The sequence below is a fragment of the Quercus robur genome, chromosome 3, assembly GCF_932294415.1.
Source record: "Quercus robur chromosome 3, dhQueRobu3.1, whole genome shotgun sequence".
NCBI lineage: Eukaryota > Viridiplantae > Streptophyta > Magnoliopsida > Fagales > Fagaceae > Quercus > Quercus robur.
Window position 1 is genome coordinate 20,736,647 of NC_065536.1, and position 20,676 is coordinate 20,757,322.

At 33.1% G+C, this 20,676-nt stretch overlaps 2 protein-coding genes across 4 annotated transcripts; both read left to right on the forward strand.

The window, feature by feature from the left end:
• The first annotated feature begins 3,895 nt into the window (after window positions 1-3,895).
• Window positions 3,896-19,706, forward strand: LOC126717461 (probable serine/threonine-protein kinase PBL12). 3 transcript variants are annotated; one of them, XM_050419209.1, is made up of 7 exons: window positions 3,896-4,129; window positions 4,292-4,509; window positions 4,611-4,755; window positions 5,500-5,627; window positions 5,729-5,849; window positions 6,146-6,502; window positions 19,254-19,706. In XM_050419209.1, exons 1-6 carry the CDS (start codon window positions 4,000-4,002, stop codon window positions 6,487-6,489), a joined length of 1,086 nt encoding a protein of 361 aa, XP_050275166.1. In that variant the 5' UTR covers window positions 3,896-3,999; the 3' UTR covers window positions 6,490-6,502; window positions 19,254-19,706. The 3 variants fall into 3 exon arrangements, with proteins under 3 accessions (XP_050275166.1, XP_050275167.1, XP_050275165.1); XM_050419210.1 differs by lacking the exon at window positions 6,146-6,502 and having other exon boundaries at window positions 18,910-19,335; XM_050419208.1 differs by lacking the exon at window positions 19,254-19,706 and having other exon boundaries at window positions 6,146-6,627.
• On the forward strand, window positions 14,364-16,889 carry LOC126717462 (probable serine/threonine-protein kinase PBL12). Its single transcript, XM_050419211.1, has 6 exons — window positions 14,364-14,567; window positions 14,728-14,945; window positions 15,044-15,188; window positions 15,902-16,029; window positions 16,135-16,255; window positions 16,540-16,889. The coding sequence occupies exons 1-6, from the start codon at window positions 14,438-14,440 to the stop codon at window positions 16,872-16,874; spliced, it is 1,077 nt and encodes a 358-aa protein (XP_050275168.1). The 5' UTR covers window positions 14,364-14,437; the 3' UTR covers window positions 16,875-16,889.
• Window positions 19,707-20,676: the final 970 nt, after the last annotated feature.

The following is a 20,676-nucleotide window of genomic DNA, read 5'->3' on the forward strand; positions in this document are numbered from 1 at the left end:
TTTACTGATTTTTTTACTAAAACTCTCAAAATACCCCTATATATTTAATCATTTATTTTAAAATATGGGTCTAATAGTAATATTGTCATAAAATGATTTCATTCCATTTCCTCCATGTTGTTCCCAAACAAGATTACTTACATTTCATTCATTTTCATTCATTTCCATTCCTTTATTTTAAAATATCCAATTAAGGTTACTTAATTCCACATTAGTTGTGTGTGTCTAGTGTCCGCTGTTTATAACTCCAGTCTACAACTACAAAGGTTAGGGCCCTTTTGTAGTTGTACTCTGGTTATGTAATGTATTATAAACCCGGTTTAAAATACTATTATTATTTTCGTGTGTGTTCTAGTAAGTATTACTGTTTACTAAAAAAAAAAGAATAGGGATGTTTGTCTCACATTGGTTGTGTGTGTCTAGTGTTCGCTATTTATAACCTCAATCTACAACTACAAAGGTTAGGCCCTTTTGTAGTTGTACTGTAGTTATGTAATGTATTATAAATCCAGTTTAAAATACTACTATTATTTTCGTGTGTGTTCTAGTAAGTATTACTATTTACTCAAAAAAAAAAAAAAAGAATAGGGATGTCTGTCCCACATTGGTTGGTTATGTGTGTCTAGTGTCTGCTGTTTATAACCCCAGTTTATAACTACAAAGGTTAAGCCAAGCCATTTTGTAGTTGTATTCTAGTTATGTAATATATTATAAACCCGGTTTAAAACACTATTATTATTTTCATGTATGTTCTAGTAAGTATTACTGTTTACTCAAAAAAAAGAATAAGGATGTTTGTCCCACATTGGTTGTGTGTGTCTAGTATCCGCTATTTATAACCCCAGTCTACAACTACAAAGGTTAGGCCTTTTTGTAGTTGTACTCTAGTTATGTAATGTATTATAAACCCGGTTTAAAATACTCTAGTGTCCACTATTTATAACCTCAATCTACAACTACAAAGGTTAGGCCCTTTTGTAGTTGTACTCTGGTTACGTAATGTATTATAAACCTGATTTAAAACACTATTATTATTTTCGTGTGTATTCTAGTAATTATTACTATTTACTAAAAAAAAAAAATTTCCATTACATTTGTGGGGCCAGAAAACTTATGACTCGGCCCACTTTCCACTAAGGCCTAGGGTCCGTGCCGAGGAGAATAATTGCCGAGGACAAGTGGTGAAAGACCAAATAGCCTGGAGACGCAGCCGAGGATGACCCTGTCCTCGGCATCTCAAGGCTTCAAAGGGAAGAGCGACATCTCGTTGAAGGCTGCCTCCAAAATGCCCCCAGAAGAAGAGGCGAGTAGAATGGGACCCGCATGGGGGTACGGAGTGGGGGTGGTTCAAGGTGAATACGTCACCTCCGCATTGAATGCGCCCATAAACGTCCTAGCCGTATTAATGAAAAAAGATGCCTGAATAGTGTGGCTTCGGTTAGTACAACTAACAAAAAGCAGGGGGAGGCAGCTGATAGGACAGGTATCTGAATAGGAACCTGCCTGATAAACAGGTGGAGGGTCAGAATCAACCGAGAAGGGCTATATAATGTGAAGACTTGTGCGCCAAAAAAGGAGGAGGTTTCCAAACCATGGAGACCCAAAAAAAATGGAGAATAATAAGGACATGAAGCTCATTGGACGAGGTCTAAGGACCGGAGCCACTCATGATGTACTAGAATAGATTATCATTAAACACGTCAGGTTCATCCTTATGCAAATCGCTATGGAAACCCTGATTAACTACCGTCCAGTGACCAATGCCTAACCTTTCAAACCCACGCTCTACAAATTATATTGTTTGGGCCCTTAACGTGCAAACCCAATATCATTTTGGGGTCGTTACGAATCAAGTCCTTACAACATTCTATTCCATTCTTTTCCATTCATTTCCCTTATTTAAATACATTTCATTCCATTCCATTCTATTCCTTTCTATTCCCTTATGATCATTCCATTATATTCTATTCCATTTCCTTATGAACTCCCAAACGAAGCCTAAATAACCTTGATTGGATATTTTAAAATAAAGGAATGGAAATTAATGAAGATGAATGGAATGTAAGTAATCTTGTTTGGGAGCAACATGGAGAAAATGAAATGAAATCATTTTATGACAATATTACTATCAAACCCCCATTTTAAAATAAATGATTTAATATATAAGGGTATTTTGAGAGTTTTAGTAAAATAAATCATTAAATCTAATTCTATTCCCTCCCATTCCTCCCAATTTCAGGAGGAATGAAATTTTGTGATTTTAAGGGAATAGAAAAGAATGAGTGTTTCCTCATATTCATTCCATTTCCTCCCACTTAAACTCCCAAACAAGGGAATGAGTTTTTCATTCCCTTTATTAAAACTCTCAAATAAGGGAAGTGAAAAATATTCTAAAATTATTATTTTCATTCATTTCCATTCCATTCCCTTCTCCCAAACGAAGCCTAAAGGAATATAGGAGAATTGTAACCATTCATATTCCAATCTAGGCATACCCATTTTGTCCCTATTTAAACCTAGATTACACAGATAATTTCGAACCACAAAAATGAGAGACCTTTAAATAGTAGTTTAGATATAGATTCTATAGAAGATAGATATATATATATATAGTATAGATATTAAAGAATACACACACACACACTAACCTCATCACACGTGCTCCACACATGCAATGAAGCTTTTTTTTTTTTTTTTGAGTTTAATGTAATTTTTCAATTTAAATTTATCTATTGTAAGTGAGGTTAGACATAAATGAATTTTTAAGAAACTAAAATTTAAGAATTGAAATAGAGTACAATGCTAGGATTAGTGTGTTCTAGTTTTTAGGAAAAAGTGAATTAAACGTGTGTGAGATATATTTAAATTTAAATAGAGAATGTCCTAATTTTTAAGAAAAAAGTTTCTCTAGTAGTTTTTTTTTTTTTTTTTTGGTTGAATTTTGTTGAATTACAATTTTAACCCCAGTTTTTATTTTTTAAGAATAATAATTATCTAATTAGATTAGGGGTATTTTTGAAACCATAACTAACTTTCTGAATCCTCTGAATATATAGAGATTAAGAACATTTTAAATTTGATAATAAAAAAGGAGCATTTTAAATTGTAAGAGTTTTTATGGGAGTTAAATGTGGGAGAGCAAAATCAAAAGTGTATATATCTATTTAGTTGAGTCTTTTTTTTACCGAATGTGAGGGTGTTTTTATTTTTTATTTTTAAATAAAATATTAGAAACCTGTGTTATTTACCTTATTTTTCTAATTTTCTTTAAAGAAAAAAAATGTATTGATTGTTTAGAATAAGTGGGTTAGTACTTAGTGGGAGCGTTCCCATTTTTGTAGGCAATGTATTTTTTTTTTTAATTTATCTAATATTTTGGAGTTTTTAAATTAGTAATTTTACATATCTAACCCTACTATTTAATATTTACAAACGGATAGTTTTGAAGGTATTTGGACATCAAAATTAAGGATTTCAAGTATAGGAAGCCTTTTAAATGATGGTATAGATATAGATATTCTCAAATTTTATTTTAGAGTAAAACATAATTTTGGTCCTTAAACTTTACTAAAAGTTTGTTTTTCGTCCCTAAACTTTAAAAAGTTCTTTTTTTATCTCTAAATTTTGTAAAGAGTTTTTTTGAATAGTATAAAAATAAAAATAAAAATAAAAAAGATTTTTTAATAGGTTAAGAATGAAAAATAAATTTTTAATAAAATTTAAGGATATAAATAAAAAATTTTCAATATTTTAGAGATGAAATGTGATTTTTTTAATAATTTAAGAATAAAAAATAAACTGTCTAAGACGGTGCTTTACACTTTATTCTATTTAAAATTAAAAAAACGGTTTACATGCGGTATATATTAGGTGTCCGAGTCGGAGTAAAGGGTGGGAAATATCGAGTAGTGAGTAGTGAGTGCTAATAGGAAGGACAAAGGAGCGAGAGAAGAGAAGTTTAAAGAATTAGGGTTTTGGTGTTGTTTGTTGCTGAGAAGAATGGAAGTGGAAACCAGGGAATCGTTTATCTACAATAAGGCTTTTCTTGAACATAGAGAGCAAGTTATACAACGCGACCGTCTCGCTCCACCCCGAGTTTTGCCTGTCCATAAATCTCTTCCTTCCATTGGTATCTACTTTCTATCAATCAATTGCGTTTTTATTTTATTGGGGTTTGTTTACATTCTTCTCATTAATCTACATTCATTCATTCTTTCTTTCGTTCTCTCTCTCTCTGTGTTTTATTTAAATAATTGAAGAAATTCTGTATCTCTTGTGTTGTGCTGGGTAGGATCTCACAAGCCGCTGTTATATTCAATGGAAGAATTGGCTGATATGACTGACAATTTTAATGAAAAAAATTTGATTGGAGAAACCTTATTTAGCAAACTGTACCGTGGGACAATCCGACATGGCTGGCTTCCTTTTGAAGATTGGGTTGTCACTGTGAAGATTTGGGATTATACTCTACCAACATCGTGTTATCTCAACGCAAATGAAATTACTAATGTATATATGTTTTTTACTTAATTAAGTTCTTGCAATTATTTTTTGTGTTTCTTGTTTTCGCATTTGAAAAAAGTGATAATTTTTTACATGATTTGTGACAGGAAGAAGTAATGTTTTTAACACAACCAAGTGCAAAACAACATCCAAACGTGGTAAATTTGTTAGGCTATTCTAATAGACGCTTCCTTGAAGCTGTTGTTTATGACCTCAATCCTTTGGATACTGTTCATAACTTGGCTACCACAGGTAATAAGGTATTACTATTGTTGTTCTATTTTTTTGCTATAAGATTGGCTCCATCTAAATGTCTCATTTGTACCCAATCCATTGTTATAGGAGAAGTGACATTTCAATTCAAATCAATTGGTATAAACTAAATATAATTTTGGTGGTGCGCTAGATTTTACCATATCTCAAATTTTGGAGTAATAGAATAAGACTCCCAAATGATTGAAAATAGCATATCTTAAAATTGCCAATGAGTTCTAGCTCAACTACCACCTCTTCCCTTTATAACTGCTATATGGGGGGTGAAGTCGTGGGTTCACGACCCATTGGGTGTGTGAGTAACTTAACAATTTTAAAAAATTGGCATTTGATATGTACCACAAATCCACTCTAATTTTATATTTTAACTTCTCTCCTTGTTCCCGCTTTACTTTAAAATTTATTAATTGTCATTTTTTTCAAACTTGAATGTGGATTTATATTATGGATGAAGCATCTTGGAAAACATGGGATGGTCCAACTGGTGGTGTAAGATTTATTTTTTTGGGGGTGGGGGGTTGGTTTTTCAAGAATAAACCTATTCTTATTTTGAGGTCACAGGTGATTCAGTTGTAATATGGTAAATACATTGGACTTTTGTTGGAACGTAGTGAATTGATTGTATTTATCCAGATATGTTAAAATTTGGTAGTGAAGTTATAATTTTTACTTTTGTAGATAAATTGTTATTACTGTCATTAAATTCTTTATGTTTGTGTTTAGGTAGTCTTACTTGGCTTCAAAGGATTAAAGTGGCTCTTGGATTTGCTCGTGCACTTGAATTTCTTCATGATCCAAAAAAGCCTTATTTAGTGCGCAACATTAACGCAGCTCATATAATTCTTGATCAAGTTCAGTAATTGACTCTTGATAGCTATCAGTAAATCCATCTTTTTCCCTCTTTTTACTCTTTTTTTTTGCTTTATCCTTGACTTTTTAATGTGATGTTTAGGATTGCAACCCAAAGATATTTGACTTTTCAACCATGAGTGGAGGTATTCTTGGTAAGCTGACTCGCCTCAAAGAGCAACTGTTGACTGTTGGCTATGATGATCCAGAAGACTTCCCCTTAGGTATTGAGGCTTGAAGTTATATGTTTTCAATTCAATGCATGCTTTTAGATTTGTTCATCTAGTATTAGTATTCTACTTTCTTTCTTTTCTTCTCTCCTAATTTTTATGCTGTAGGAGTTGGACAACTTCATTATGGACCAGGCTGTACACAATGTAAAGCATTCATCATGTTTTGACGAGCTATAACAGCATTATGATAAGAGCCTCTAACGGCTTACAATAATGGATTTATCTAGAAAAACTATGTTTTTTTGAGTATTTCTTACTCACTGCAAATTGATTATTGAGTTTGTCAGGTGGACCAGAGGAAGGTGGATTTGAGGTAACCTACCACGATGTCTTCTCTTATGGTGTTGTTCTCCTGGGGCTAATAACAAAAAGAATTGTGGACAAGGAAGATACTCTGAAGACTTTGGTTTACCGTTGGGCCTGGAAGCACTATAGGCCTAATCGTTATCTTGTGCATGAAAGCCTTGTTGAAGACCCTGGCTTTTATGCTTCTGATGGAATAATGATAACTGAGCTTGCCATGCGCTGCATTCAAATAGAACTCGATAAGCGTCCTTCCATGAAGGATGTTGTCAAGCGTCTTGAGGGTTCACAAGCTGTTCAACTTTATGGCAATGTAGTTGGAATGTAAAAACAGATGATACCTGTACTGATCAATTTGGGAATTTGGGACTTTAGAAGGATTCAGTTATTTCTTTATTTGATTTCACTACCTTTTTATAGGATTACTTGTTCTGTATCAATTGCAGTTACGAAGTTGATTCGTGTATATGGTTTCAGCGTCGCATGAGGTCCGCAAATATGATGTATATTGCATGGGAAGCACTGCTGGAAGAACAAGTTATCACATTTTTGTTTACTTGTGCATTTGATTGGATTTGGGGTCAGCGCTTCAGACAACGAAAAAGAAGCGAGAAAAAGAATAGAAGTAGCAAGTTGCTAATAGATGTTTTAGATAGGGTTGTAAACTGAGCTATTTTTGAATAATTTGAGCTTTACTTAGGAAAAGGCTTGTCTGTGTTTATTTAGCAAATAAAGAAAGTTTAAGCTAAACAATTATTTAAAACAAGCCAAACTCAAACATAGAAATGTGTTTGCAAATAACCTTGTGAACATGAGGTTCGATATATATATGTATATATACACACGCACAATACTAGGTGCTAATATGGTTAAATATAAAATAATTAATTGAACTTATATTCATCTAAAAGTTATGGGTATTAAAACATAGAGGAAAATACATTTTTGGTTCCTATATTTTGGGCCAATTTCTATTTTAGTTGCTACTTTTTTAGGGAACCTAAGTTGGTCCTTGAAAATTAAAAACTACTACTGTCATGACCCAAACCAGATACTCGGATTTGTAACTATGACCGACATGCTAATATCAAGCTTGAGCTTGATTGTGGGGGCTCGAGGACTAAGGAATGATAAAACCACTGAGACCATCACTCGTTCCTCAGGTGAAAGCACTTTATGCCCGAGGAGTGGGGTTGCCAATGGAGAGGAGGGGAAGAGACAAAATACCTCCTAGAAATCTGGACGGAGAGAATGGCGTTTAGAGAGAGAGTCAAGGTAGTTGAGAGAAGTTTCCTGTGAAAGCTCACCTACTACCTCCGCATTACAATTTTATCAGTTGTATTGATGAGGAAATGACCCCTGAACAGTAGGTTCACAGCTAAACAGCTCCTTCTACCACATTAAATAGGAGTCTAATGGGACAAGTGTCCTACGGAGGAACTAAAGGATCGCAGATGGAGGGCTAGGATGCAAGAAACATGGGAGTACATAAAGGAAGAGAACTTCCAGATGAAGCCCCAGCAAAAAATCAAGAAAAAGATATTAGAACAAGAACAATAGGAAGAGAGAGAGAGAGAGAGAACAGTGTGTAACCTGGCATAAGAACATCGTCCTCGAGCGAGTTTGTAAGAAACCATCAATATACTTGTTTTTAACTTTTGTTCATTCCCTTCCTATTTGAATCTTCAGACTTGAGCCTGACTTATTTTATCCACTCTCTAAACAAATATTTATCTGTTTAGGCCTAGTTGGGTGGTACAGGCTTCACTATTCTAGGTTGGTTTGGGCCCCTAATTTTCGTGTCCTTACACTGATATTAACAAGAACTGACTATACTTTAAAAAAAAGCTTTCCTCTTTTCTTTTTCTTTTTTCATTCTTATTTCTTTACTTTCTTGATATAAAATTTTCACTTAATATTTAGAACATCTACACTATACTCGAGGAATAACTTAATCCACCAATTATTCAAATTCCATACTTTCACATAATACATCTTTGATTACACTAAAATATACAACTCTCATCAATAGATCCTAAAATACATAATACTACAAAGCTAAACATCAAACTACCAAAATAGGATTGTACTTTTAAAACTAAAACCAACTCCTTTCAAAACTTGACTCAGGCTTCCTCTGCTCCAGGATAAAACCTATTAACTAAAAGAGTGGAAATGTTGAGCTACACAACTCAGTAAGATTAAGTTACATGAGAATTTAATAAGAATGCGTATAAACCAAAGCATTTAATTTTATGGATATTCAAATAGGAGAACATATTTTCATGCATAGTATTTTATACTATTCATAATAATAACTTACATACTTTTTATAGAAATAATTGTACTTTTTCTTATCAGAATAATATAACAAAAGCCTTTTAGACTGTGTTTCTTTCATTTCTTACAATGTTATTAAACTTAATATTAACTCTTTAAAATCATATATATTCTTATTAAAAAAAATCATATATACTCTTTAAAATCATATTCTCATGTGGTTTTTCACATTTTTTTTTTTTTTTTTTTTTTTTGCTTTTTTGTGTCCTTGTTTCATCTTGGGCCTTAGGCCCATCTCATACTCTATTTGGGCGTTAGGCCTCTTCTTGCTTTGTGTTGGGCCTTAGGCCCATCCTTGTTTTGTCTTGAGCCCTAGGCCCATCTTGTTTAGCATCATGTGTGTTTGCATGTTTTGTTATGCTTGTTTGCCCATTTGTTTTTGTGTTCATCCATGTTGTTATTTTTTGTAATCATATGCATCTTTGGTGTTTGATGTGAGTCTTGTGTGATTATGTTTTGTGTTACTAAACTTTTGCATACATCTTCGTTGTTCATGTAAGTTGTGTGTGATTTTTTATAGTTTTTTTTTTTTTTTTATCACATGTTTCTTTGATGTTTATGTGAGTCTTGTGTGTTTATTTGCTTTACTCTTGTGTGAATGTGTGTTCTTTTTCTTATGTGAGTTTGTGTATGTTTTGCATTCTTGCATGTTTGCATGAATCTTGTGTGTTTGTTTTTGCAAACCTTGTGCGATTTTGTGTTTGTGTGAGTCATGTATGACTATTTGTGTCTTTGGTGTAAATTGCTCATTCTTGAGTGGCTTGTTTGTTTTTGGATGTAAATTGCTCGGTTGAATGGTCCCTTTGGCGTAAATTGCTGATTCTCGAGTGATTTGCTTGTGTTTGGACAGAAACTGCTCAATTGAGTGGTCCCTTTGGCGTAAATTTCTCATTCTTAAGTGGCCTGTTTGTGTTTGGACGTAAATTGCTTGCTACAAGTGGTTCCCCCAACTTCAAGTAGAGTCCTTAAAACTCAAAAGCATCTCGGATTTTCTTTTATGTCTGTTAAGGTACATTTCTTGTTTTCATGATTGCTTGCATGTATGTGTGTCATGAAGGTGAAGTTCTTAAAACTCAAACAGCTCATACTTTCTTTTATGTCTCATGTGGTTTTTCACACTTCTTGTTAGAATTGCACTAATCACCTTTTTTAAGCACGCCCCCATGTTTGTACAATTGCCTGCATGTTTGTCTCTTAAGACTTTTAACTATACTTGTAGTGCAACCAAAGTTAAAAGAGGGGCAACTGTAAACGCCTCATTTTGTACTCGTTAATAAATTTTGGTCTCCAATCCTAATGATGAGCTTGACATACGTCAAACAAAGGTAATTAAAGAGTTTACAATAGTATGAAAGTAATCACAACTCAAAAGTGCTCAAATCGCTTTGAAAACAATGCTGAAAAATGACATTTGCTCACTATTTTGACCATACCTTTTGATCCACAAATAATGTCTAAGTGAAGTTAGTTTCATTGGAAAGTAGACATCTTGGGCTTCAATTTGAACAAAAATTTTCCCTAATTTGAATTTATATTAAGTGAGTTATGGCCATTTGAATTCAAGCCATCAGAGTAGTCAAATTTATAGTACGCATACACAGGAATCAAGTGTGTGTATACACACTCATTTTTTGGGTAGTGGAACTTCATTTATAAGGGCCCAAAACATCAATATTTGATGTGGGCCGGCCCCTAAACCCTTGTGAATGTCCAAAGACCTCTAAATAGCCCCGTAATTCCTCATTTTAACTTATAAATACTCATCTTATGTCTCTAATCAAAACTCTCGCTAGAGAGAGTTTATTTTTTGCCTCCATCTTCTCTAAAACCCTAGTTCTCTTTTCTAAAACTCACACACAACACCTTAGCACTTTTTTTACAAATTCAAAACCCCTCTTTAGTTAGTTCTATGGCAGAAACTAATGTTCTAATTTGATTTCTCAAAACCTTTTCAAAACTAATTTGATTATTCTTGTCCTCTCAATCTAATATTTGTGTTGTAGGCATTGAGGGGTTGGTCAAACAATCTCTAAACTCATAATCTTAACCAAGATGAGCATTCTTTCCATGGTTTTTTTTTTTTTTTTTTTTTTGTTTTGTTTTGTTTTGTTTAGTTTAGTATGATTCACATGAGTTTATTAATATAGTTTTTCTAATTGTTGTATTTTTTTTATTTGTTGTTTTTAATTCTTTTGATATGTATCAATATGATTTTAGGTTGCTTATAATCTGTCCTTTATTGTTTTTGTGATTTTATTTGGTTCTTATGTTATATTAACATGTTCTTTGTTTTGATGTTAGTTTAATTATTGACATGCATTTTATTTGATTGTTTTGATGTTAGTTTAATTGTTGTATTTATTTTATTTTTTGTTATATTTCTTGTTAATCTAACCATGATGTAATTGATCATATTTATTGTTAGGGTTTTTCATATGTTTCTTTAGTTTTGTTTTTGATTAAATCATAAAAATGTGATTTTACAGTTTTTGTGCTAAAGGATGCGTATGCATCATTATGTATGCATGTGCATGGTTTCGACCATGTGTACGCATAGTTGAGTATGTGTACGCACCCCAAACATAGATTAGGGCAAAATCTTGTTTTTATTGTTTTAATCATTTTTCACATGTTATTTGATTATGTTTGACTCTATTTAGGTTAATTATTTGTGTTTAATTATTTTCCATGTTTGTTTGAGTCTTTTTGTCATGTTTGGTTTATTTGAATTTTTTTCCTAGTGTGTTTTATTTAATTGTTAACTTTCCATTTTTAATTTATTTTATTTAATTGTGTTTTATTTGTTTTTTTTTTATTTTATATTATGATGTAATCTTTAACATGTTGTGTGTGTTATTTTATTAAGTGCCTGATGTATGTTCAAGTTAAGGATTATGGATCTTTTAATAACTTCTTTATCTAAGTATGCCTAGCAACACATAATGGAGGCTAGTCCGCAAGCTGGGCTGTTTTGGGTGCCTAACACCTTCCCAAGTCGTAGACAAACTCTGGACTCATAATCTAGTATGCAGACCTATGTATGTAAGTGAGTGATCCAAAAGGCCCAATATGATTTCTAGACCTAATCTAGGCGATGAATCAATTTTTCACCCTTCGCCCTATCCACTCCAAGGACGAGACGTACTTCCTTGCAGCCACAGGGGGAGGTTGGCATCCTCCATAAGTTGGCTATTCCCAAAAAGGGCAGGTGCAATAGAGTCCATGCCACTTTTAATGGCCAATTATATAACGTTTTCCATGGAAAGCCAGTAATTTTAACCACTACTGGCCGAGTTCAGATCATACCAGATGACATAACCTGAAAAAATTTCATACTTATACATCATATTGAAATTCATACTTTTACATAACATTTCATAACAATAGCATTTCCATGATTTTATTTGAATATCATGTTCATGAAATATGTAATAACATTAATATGCTTAAATCATATACATAAGGTTTTGAAAGCTCATGAACATATCTTCATCTAAAACATGATTATATTTCCATGATTTTAGTGCATAATACATTTTAAAATAACCTCATGACTTACCAAATTCCCATGTCACTTATTTCTCACCTGAAAGTAGAGGAACCGAGAGCCTAAAGTTGAAGGAGCTTAGACTTGGGAGCTGGTAACACCTAAACCAAATATCAATTCTCGCTTAAGCATAGCCAAAGAAAATCAAGGAAACCTTCTTAATCATTAATCACACTTAACTCTCAAAATTAAGGAAATCATAATCCCATCTCAAAGAGATACGTACCCAAAAACATATTATGCATACATCAAACAAAATAATGTACCAAACTAAAGAAAAACCATCATTCTCATATTTATATCATATCTCTAGTGAAGCTAACTTCATTTCAAAATGTGCTTAAGATTAGGGCAATAATGTATGCATAAACATAAAATCCGTTAATCATAGACATATAACCATATACACTCATATAGCAACACACAACACATTGAACAAAACAGCAACATGAAAATAGCAGTAGAATGGTTTAGAAACCCTTCTTTGAGTACTAAACCATGAAATCAAGGAATAAAAAATTTATCTATGATCCAGACATACCAAATGATGAGCATACTAATTTATAGCTCAAATCATTCACCCAAACTTTAGAATTAAATCCTCAAAGTTAGGTATGTCACTTATTGTTCACTACTTATTCTAGCAACATATACTTCACTTATAAAATACAAATGGGCTATCAATTCACATCCAATTTTCATGCCAATTTACAAAGCCACTCTTATGGATTTCTCATAGATCCATGTCATTTTTAGAGCCAAAGCATAAAACCATGATTTACGCCGAACCTTGTCTTATCTAGTTTACCAGATCCCGTAATAGCCCATTGCATCAACCAAATGAATTGGTCCCTTCTAAATTGCTTCCCAAGCACCAAAATACCTCATCACTGATATAAGTATGGTGAGATAAGGATTTAGCTAAATGTACCTCTCAAGGATATGTCAATGGAGAGGGTAAGAGTAGAGAAATTTGGAGAATCAAAGGATTAAGATTGTGGATGAGTCGATCTTGTTTTTCTCTAGGGTTTCTCTCTCAAAATTCTCTTTGGAAGCTCTTAACATTTTGTGGGTATAAGAGTATTTATAATGGTGTGTATGAGGAATGCGAAAAGTCATATTTCAACCAAACAAGGCATTCTGGCAACTCAAGTTCGCGACTAGAACGAGTCACGAGCTCGCGAGGAGGCCCATATCAGGCTGTTGGGGTAACCAAACGAAAGGAAGAGTGCCTTAGTATTCGTCCAAGGACAAAATCCTTCTCGGCGATATGAGTCCGAGGACGATCAGGACGCCATCTTGTTACAAACATATTTCGGAGCTACGTCACCGCTAAAGGTGGGATAAGGGACCAAAGGTAAGAGAGAGAGAAGGCAAACAAATATCTATGGCAACAGTTGCCTCCGCATTAATTGTCTCTCAACCAACTCTCTGGCCGCATTAATGTGGAAGTGATGCCTGAACAGTGATGAAGCATCCTTACAGCTGCTAGAAGGAGGTTCCAGAAGGTGTTAGATGGGACAGAAAGAGATCCCCTGAACCCAACCTACACGTGTGTGGTGAAGATGGAATGAAGAGGGCGGTATATAACATGAAAGAAAAGCATGCAGAAAAGGATCGGAACATAAAAAAAAACAAAAAGAACACTTAGGAAAAAAGCTTGAAAACCACAGAACTGTATTGGTTTCAAAGAAAAACAGATTGTTATATCGGCTCTAATCCATCTATAAACGTGAGGTTGAATCTTTTTACTTTTAAAGAAGTTAATCTAGTTCTTGAACACCCACACTCTACAAATTTTATTGTTTAGGCCTTTTTAACGTACGAACCCAAGACCGGTTTGGGATCGTTACAAATTGAGGCCTTACAGGTAATTTTGAAGGTATTTGGACATCAAAATTAAGGATTTCAAATATGGGAAGCATCTTAGATAATAGTATAGATATAGATATTCTCAAATTTTATTTTATGGTAAAATACTATTTTGATCCCTAAATTTTAATAAAAATTTGTTTAATTTTCATCCCTAAACTTTAAAAAGTTCTTTTTTCATCTCTAACTTTGTAAATAGTTTTTTGAATAATATAAAAAAAAATGGTAAATATATGGTCAAAAATGGATTTTTTTAATAATTTAAAGGTAAAAAATGAATTTTTTAAAGTTTAAGAATAAAAAACAAAAACAAACTTTTAATGAAATTTAGGAAGTAAAATAATACTTTAGTATTTATTTTATTTAAAATTAAAAAAACGGTTTACAGGCGGTATATATATGGTGTCGGAGTAAAGGATGGGAAATACTGAGTTGTTAGTACGAATAGGAAGGACAAAGAAGCGAGAGAAGAGAAGTTTAAGAATTAGGGTTTTGGTGTTATTTGTTGCTGAGAAGAATGGAAGTGGAAACCAGGGAACCGTTTATCTACAATAAGGCTTTTCTTGAACATAGAGAGCAAGTTATACAACGCGACCGTCTCAATCCACCCCGAGTTTTGCCTGTCCATAAATCTCTTCCTTCCATTGGTATCTACTTTCTATCAATCAATTGCGTTTTTATTTTATTGGGGTTTGTTTACATTCTTCTCATTAATCTACATTCATTCATTCTTTCTTTCGTTCTCTCTCTCTGTGTTTTATTTAAATAATTGAAGAATTTCTGTATCTCTTGTGTTGTGTTGGGTAGGATCTCACAAGCCGCTCTTATATTCAATGGAAGAATTGGCTGATATGACTGACAATTTTAATGAAAAAAATTTGATTGGAGAAACCTTATTTACCAAACTGTACCGCGGGACAATCCGACATGGCTGGCTTCCTTTTGAAGATTGGGTTGTCACTGTGAAGATTTGGGATTATACTCTACCAACATCGTGTCATCTCGACGGAATTGAAAGTTTTAATGTATATATGGTTTTTACTTAATTAAGTTCTTGCAATTATTTTTTGTGTTTCCTGTTTTCGCATTTGAAAGTGATCATTTTTTACATGATTTGTGACAGGAAGAAGTAATGTTTTTAACACAACCAAGTGCAAAACAACATCCAAACGTGGTAAATTTGTTAGGCTATTGTAATAGACGCTACCTTGAAGGTGTTGTTTATGACCTCAATCCTTTGGATACTGTTCGTAACTTGGCTACCACAGGTAATAAGGTATTACTATTGTTGTTCTATTTTTTTGCTATAAGATTGGCTCCATCTAAATGTGTCATTTGTACCCAGTCTATTGTTATGGGAGAAGTGCCATTTCAATTAAAATCAATTGGTATACAACTAAATATAATTTTGGTGGTGCGCTAGATTCTTACCATATCTCGAATTTTGAAATAATAGAAGAAGACTCCCAAATTATTGAAAATAGCATATCTTAACCACCTCTTCCCTTTACAACTGCTATGTGGAGGGTGAAGTCGCGGGTTCATGACCCATTGGGTGTGTGAGTAACTTACCAATTAAAAAAAATTGGCATTTGATATGTACCACAAATCCACTCTAATATTTTATTTTAACTTCTCTCCTTGTTCCCGCTTTACTTTAAAATCTTTTTTTTTTTGATAGATAACTAAAAATTTTATTAATATATTTTATTAAAATCTATTAATTGTCATATTTTTCAAGCTTGAATGTGGATTTCGGTGGGGGGTTGGTTTTTCAAGAATAAACCTATTCTTATTTTGAGGTCACAGGTGATTCAGTTGTAATATGGTAAATACATTGGACTTTTGTTGGAACATAGTGAATTGGTTGTCATTTATCTAGATATGTTAAATTTTGGTAGTGAAGTTATAATTATAAATCATTACTTTTGTAGATAAATTGCTAATACTGTGTCATTAAATTCCTTATGTTTGTGTTTAGGTAGTCTTACTTGGTTTCAAAGGATTAAAGTGGCTCTTGGATTTGCTCGCGCACTTGAATTTCTTCATGATCCAAAAAAGCCTTATTTAGTACGCAACATTAACGCAGCCCATATAATTCTTGATCAGGTTCAGTAATTGACTCTTGATAACTATCAGCAAATCCATCTTTTTCCTTCTTTTTACTCTTTTTTTTATTTTGCTTTACCCTTGACTTTTCAATGTGATGTTTAGGATTGCAACCCAAAGATATTTGACTTTTCAACCATGAGTGGAGGTATTCTTGGTAAGCTGACTCGCCCCAAAGAGAAATTGTTGACTGTTGGCTATGATGATCCAGAATACTTCCCCTTAGGTATTGAGGCTTGAAGTTACTTATATGTTTTCAATTCAACGCATGCATTTAGATTTGTTCATCTAGTATTAGTATTCTATTTTCTTTCTTTTCTTCTCTCTTAATTTTTATGCCGTAGAAGTTGGATGGACCAGGCTGTACACAGTGTAAAGCAGTCATCATGTTTTGACGAGCTATAACAGCATTATGATAAGAGCCTCTAATGGCTTACACTAATGGATTTACCTAGAATAACTGTGTTTTTTGAGTATTTCTTACTGCAAATTGATTATTGTGCTTGTCAGGTGGACCAGAGGAAGGTGGATTTGAGGTAACTTACCACGATGTCTTCTCTTATGGCGTTGTTCTCCTGGGGCTAATAACAAAAAGAATTGTGGACATGGAAAATATTAAGACAACAACTTTGGTTTACCGTTGGGCCTGGAGGCAGTATAGGCCTAATCGATATCTTGTACATGAAAGCCTTGTTGGAGACCCTGGCTTTTATGCTTCTGATGGAATAATGATAACTGAGCTTGCCATGCGCTGCATTCAAAGGGAACTTGATAAACGTCCTTCCATGAAGGATGTTGTCAAGCGTCTTGAGGGTTTACAAGCTGTCCATGAAACCAAGGAATAAAAAATTATCTCTGATCCAAACATACCAAATGATGAGCATACTAATTTATAGCTCAAATCATTCACCTTAACTTTAGAATTAAATTCTCAAAGTTAGGTATGTCACTTATTGTTTACTGCTTATTCTAGCAACATATACTTCACTTATAAAATACAAATGGGCTATCAATTCACATCCAATGTTCATGCCAATTTACAAAGCCACTCCTATGGATTTCTCATAGATCCATGTCATTTTTAGAGTCAAAGCATAAAACCATGATTTATTAAAAATCATCCAAGCCAATATAATAAAATTTGTTCCAACAAAATTTCATTTAACTTAGAATTTACACCATTATTTTTATATTGATTCAATTGATGTGAGACCAATTCCATTACAACCATACGTGTCTTAGAATTCTTAAGAACATCCCCTAACATCCAAATTCAGAGAATATGATTTAATCCAACTTTTTCATGTTATAAACACAGAATCTGTCATAGTAGCAACTTTAACACATTTTCTCATAAAATCATCATATAATTGCAAATGACATTTAATTTGTGTGGGTATTTTTATACCTATACTATACATGCTAGAATACATTAATAAGTAGCCAATTAACCATTTTAATCATCATGGCTTTCAATGAAAATTCAGGCAGCAACCACAGTGAGCAGTCATCCTAGTTTTTTTTTTTATTTTTTTCACATACAATAATTTATTAATAAGAATCTAACTCATCTTCTAATAACCATCAATTAGTTTCAAAGCTTATTCAAACATCATATGCATAATTATAAGTTCACAATTTCCCAATTTTACAAACTCCAAATATCATTACTAAAATTTCATTAAGAAATCATGGATTCCAAGGTGAGAGTAGCTAGAACCCTTACCTAGCTTTTGGTTCTTGAGGGGAAGTAGAACTAGAATCACTCTAGCATGAAATAGTGGTTGACAACTTGTAAGAAAATGAAAGAATTTCCCTTTCTAGTTGCTAGATCTGAAAAAATGAGAGGTAGAGTGCTTGAGAGAGTTTTTTGTTTTGATGTTTCTTCCTTTGAGAGAGTAGAGAGATAAGAACTAGCTAGAATGAGATGGAAGTGTAGTTGCATGGCAGGCCAAGTGTTGGTCTTTGGGTTTAAGAGGATAGCATGTGTCACTATGTATGACTCTTTGGTATTACATGCACCTAACTTTAATTGGTTGCATGTGTAGGTAAAATTACCACAATATCCTTCTCTTGACTACCTATTTCCAACCTTAACCATGTTATAATATATCAAGCATCACACCTAATTACTATATACCTATATTAAGGTATTTTACTAAGTTACCAGGTGCATATATATGTAGCATAACAATTCAAAACTTAACCTTTTAATTAAGTTAAATAAACTTAATTTATTATACGATGATCATAAATGAGATTATGCAAACACACTTAATCATTTGGATTAGAAGTTCAAGATATTATAGTTACCATTTTGGTCCCTACTATCATTTCAATAACGGGAAAATCTTACGTGTTAGATAAAGTGCATTGTTGGCATTTTAGTTGCTGAAGTGGCTATTAAAATAATTTTTTTTAAAATTATTTGGCATTATATAATGCCATATCAGAAAAACAATTGAAAGAAAATTCTAAAATTCTATTTAAAAAATAATAATAAATTAATTAATTTTTTTTTCTTTTTATTATTTAGTTGGAAGAACATAATCTTCATGTTCTTCCCCAAATAACATGTTTGGTTACACAGAAAATTAAAAAAATCAAGATTTTTGTTTCTTTTCTTGCATTTTCTTAGCAACCAAACATACAAAACACACATAGCAATCTTCACATTGAGACCAAAACCCAGCAATCACCAAAACATCTTAAACTCAGCAATCACCAAAATACCAAAACATCTCAAAATAGATCATGTGTCAAAAAACTCAAAAACATCTCAAGCAATCAACAATCACTAACAGCCCACCCCTACCCACACCTAGAATAACTGTGTTTTTTGAGTATTTCTTACTGCAAATTGATTATTGTGCTTGTCAGGTGGACCAGAGGAAGGTGGATTTGAGGTAACTTACCACGATGTCTTCTCTTATGGCGTTGTTCTCCTGGGGCTAATAACAAAAAGAATTGTGGACATGGAAAATATTCAGACAACTACTTTGGTTTACCGTTGGGCCTGGAGGCAGTATAGGCCTAATCGATATCTTGTGCATGAAAGCCTTGTTGAAGACCCTGGCTTTTATGCTTCTGATGGAATAATGATAACTGAGCTTGCCATGCGCTGCATTCAAAGGGAACTTGATAAGCGTCCTTCCATGAAGGATGTTGTCAAGCGTCTTGAGGGTTTACAAGCTCTTCAACATTAATGTAAAAACAGATGATACCTGTCCTGATCAATTTGGGAATTTGGGACTTCAGAAGGATTCACATATTTCCTTATTTGATTTCACTACCTTTTTATAGGATTGCTTGTTCTGTATCAATTGCTGTTATGAAGTTGATTCGTGTATATGGTTTTAGCCTGGCAAAATATGATGCATATTGCATGGGAAGCACTGCTGGAAGAACAAGTTATCACATTTTTGTTTACTTGTGCATTTGATTGGATTTGGGGTCAGCGCTTCAGACAACGAAAAAGAAGCGAGAAAAAGAACTGAAGAGCAAGTTGCTCATAGATGTTTTACTTAGGGTTGTAAACTGAGCTCCTTTTGAATAATTTGAGCTTTACTTAGGAAAGGGCTTGTCTCTCGCTCCATTTGTTTTGATATAAAATATTTGTAAGAGTAAAATATTTTATATGAAAAGTATTTGCAAAAAAATATTTTCATTTCATCGTATTTGACAGTGTACATGAAAATATGTGTAAAATATTTTCTAGTGTTTGGCACAATGTAAAAAATAAAAATAAAAAATTAAATTTTATTAAAAAAAAAAAAAAAACTGGTAAAAATATAAAAGATCCCATTGCTATAGTCTACAATCAAATCCTGTAATCAAATTCCCACTAAAACATCCCATTGCTATAGTCTACAATCAAATCCTGTTGGCGGTTATCATTTTTCTATACCTTTTATCGATAGACAGTAATTTGTCTGCTAGTTTCACTCAAATAATGTACCATACAAACTCAAATCAAATCACATTCTAACTCAAGCTTTGAAAAATGGTTACTCAAATTTCTAAAATAGGCAAATAGTTTCTGTTGTAATTTGACAAATCCATTAGACCTCATAATTGCAAGGATATCCCTGCATCTGTGTGTTGCAAAACCCAATTTTGTTAATGACATTATTACAGAGTAATTGATGCACAGTCCACCAAATTTCAAGAACAAGCTGCTTTCTTGCAATAATTTTCAAACCATTCCATTTGTAACCCTTTTTGGCCTCTCTAGTGGGCAGTCCAAGAGCTCGGTCCCATATCAGCTGAACAACAAAAGAGAAAATACAATTCAAATAAACTTATAAAATAGCTGCATCAGAGAATAATTGCAAATAAAAGTAGGGGCAAAATATAACCAGAGAGCAAATCCAAATACTTCTTGACAAACCAAAAAGGACAGTAAAATATTTGTCCACCGAATTAAAAATCATAATCATCTCTCTCACTCTAATAGTCATAGAATGTCCAAATGAAGAATAATCACAGGTAGTTCAGATGTAAATGAAATATCATACCTTGCTTCAATTAAACCAAACTGGTTCAGTAGCACCCCCACAATGAGCATCAACGTCGGGTCATGGGTTTTTAACCTACAACAATTCCACAACCCCAAAAACAATCAGCTTTATATCCATGCCATTTGGC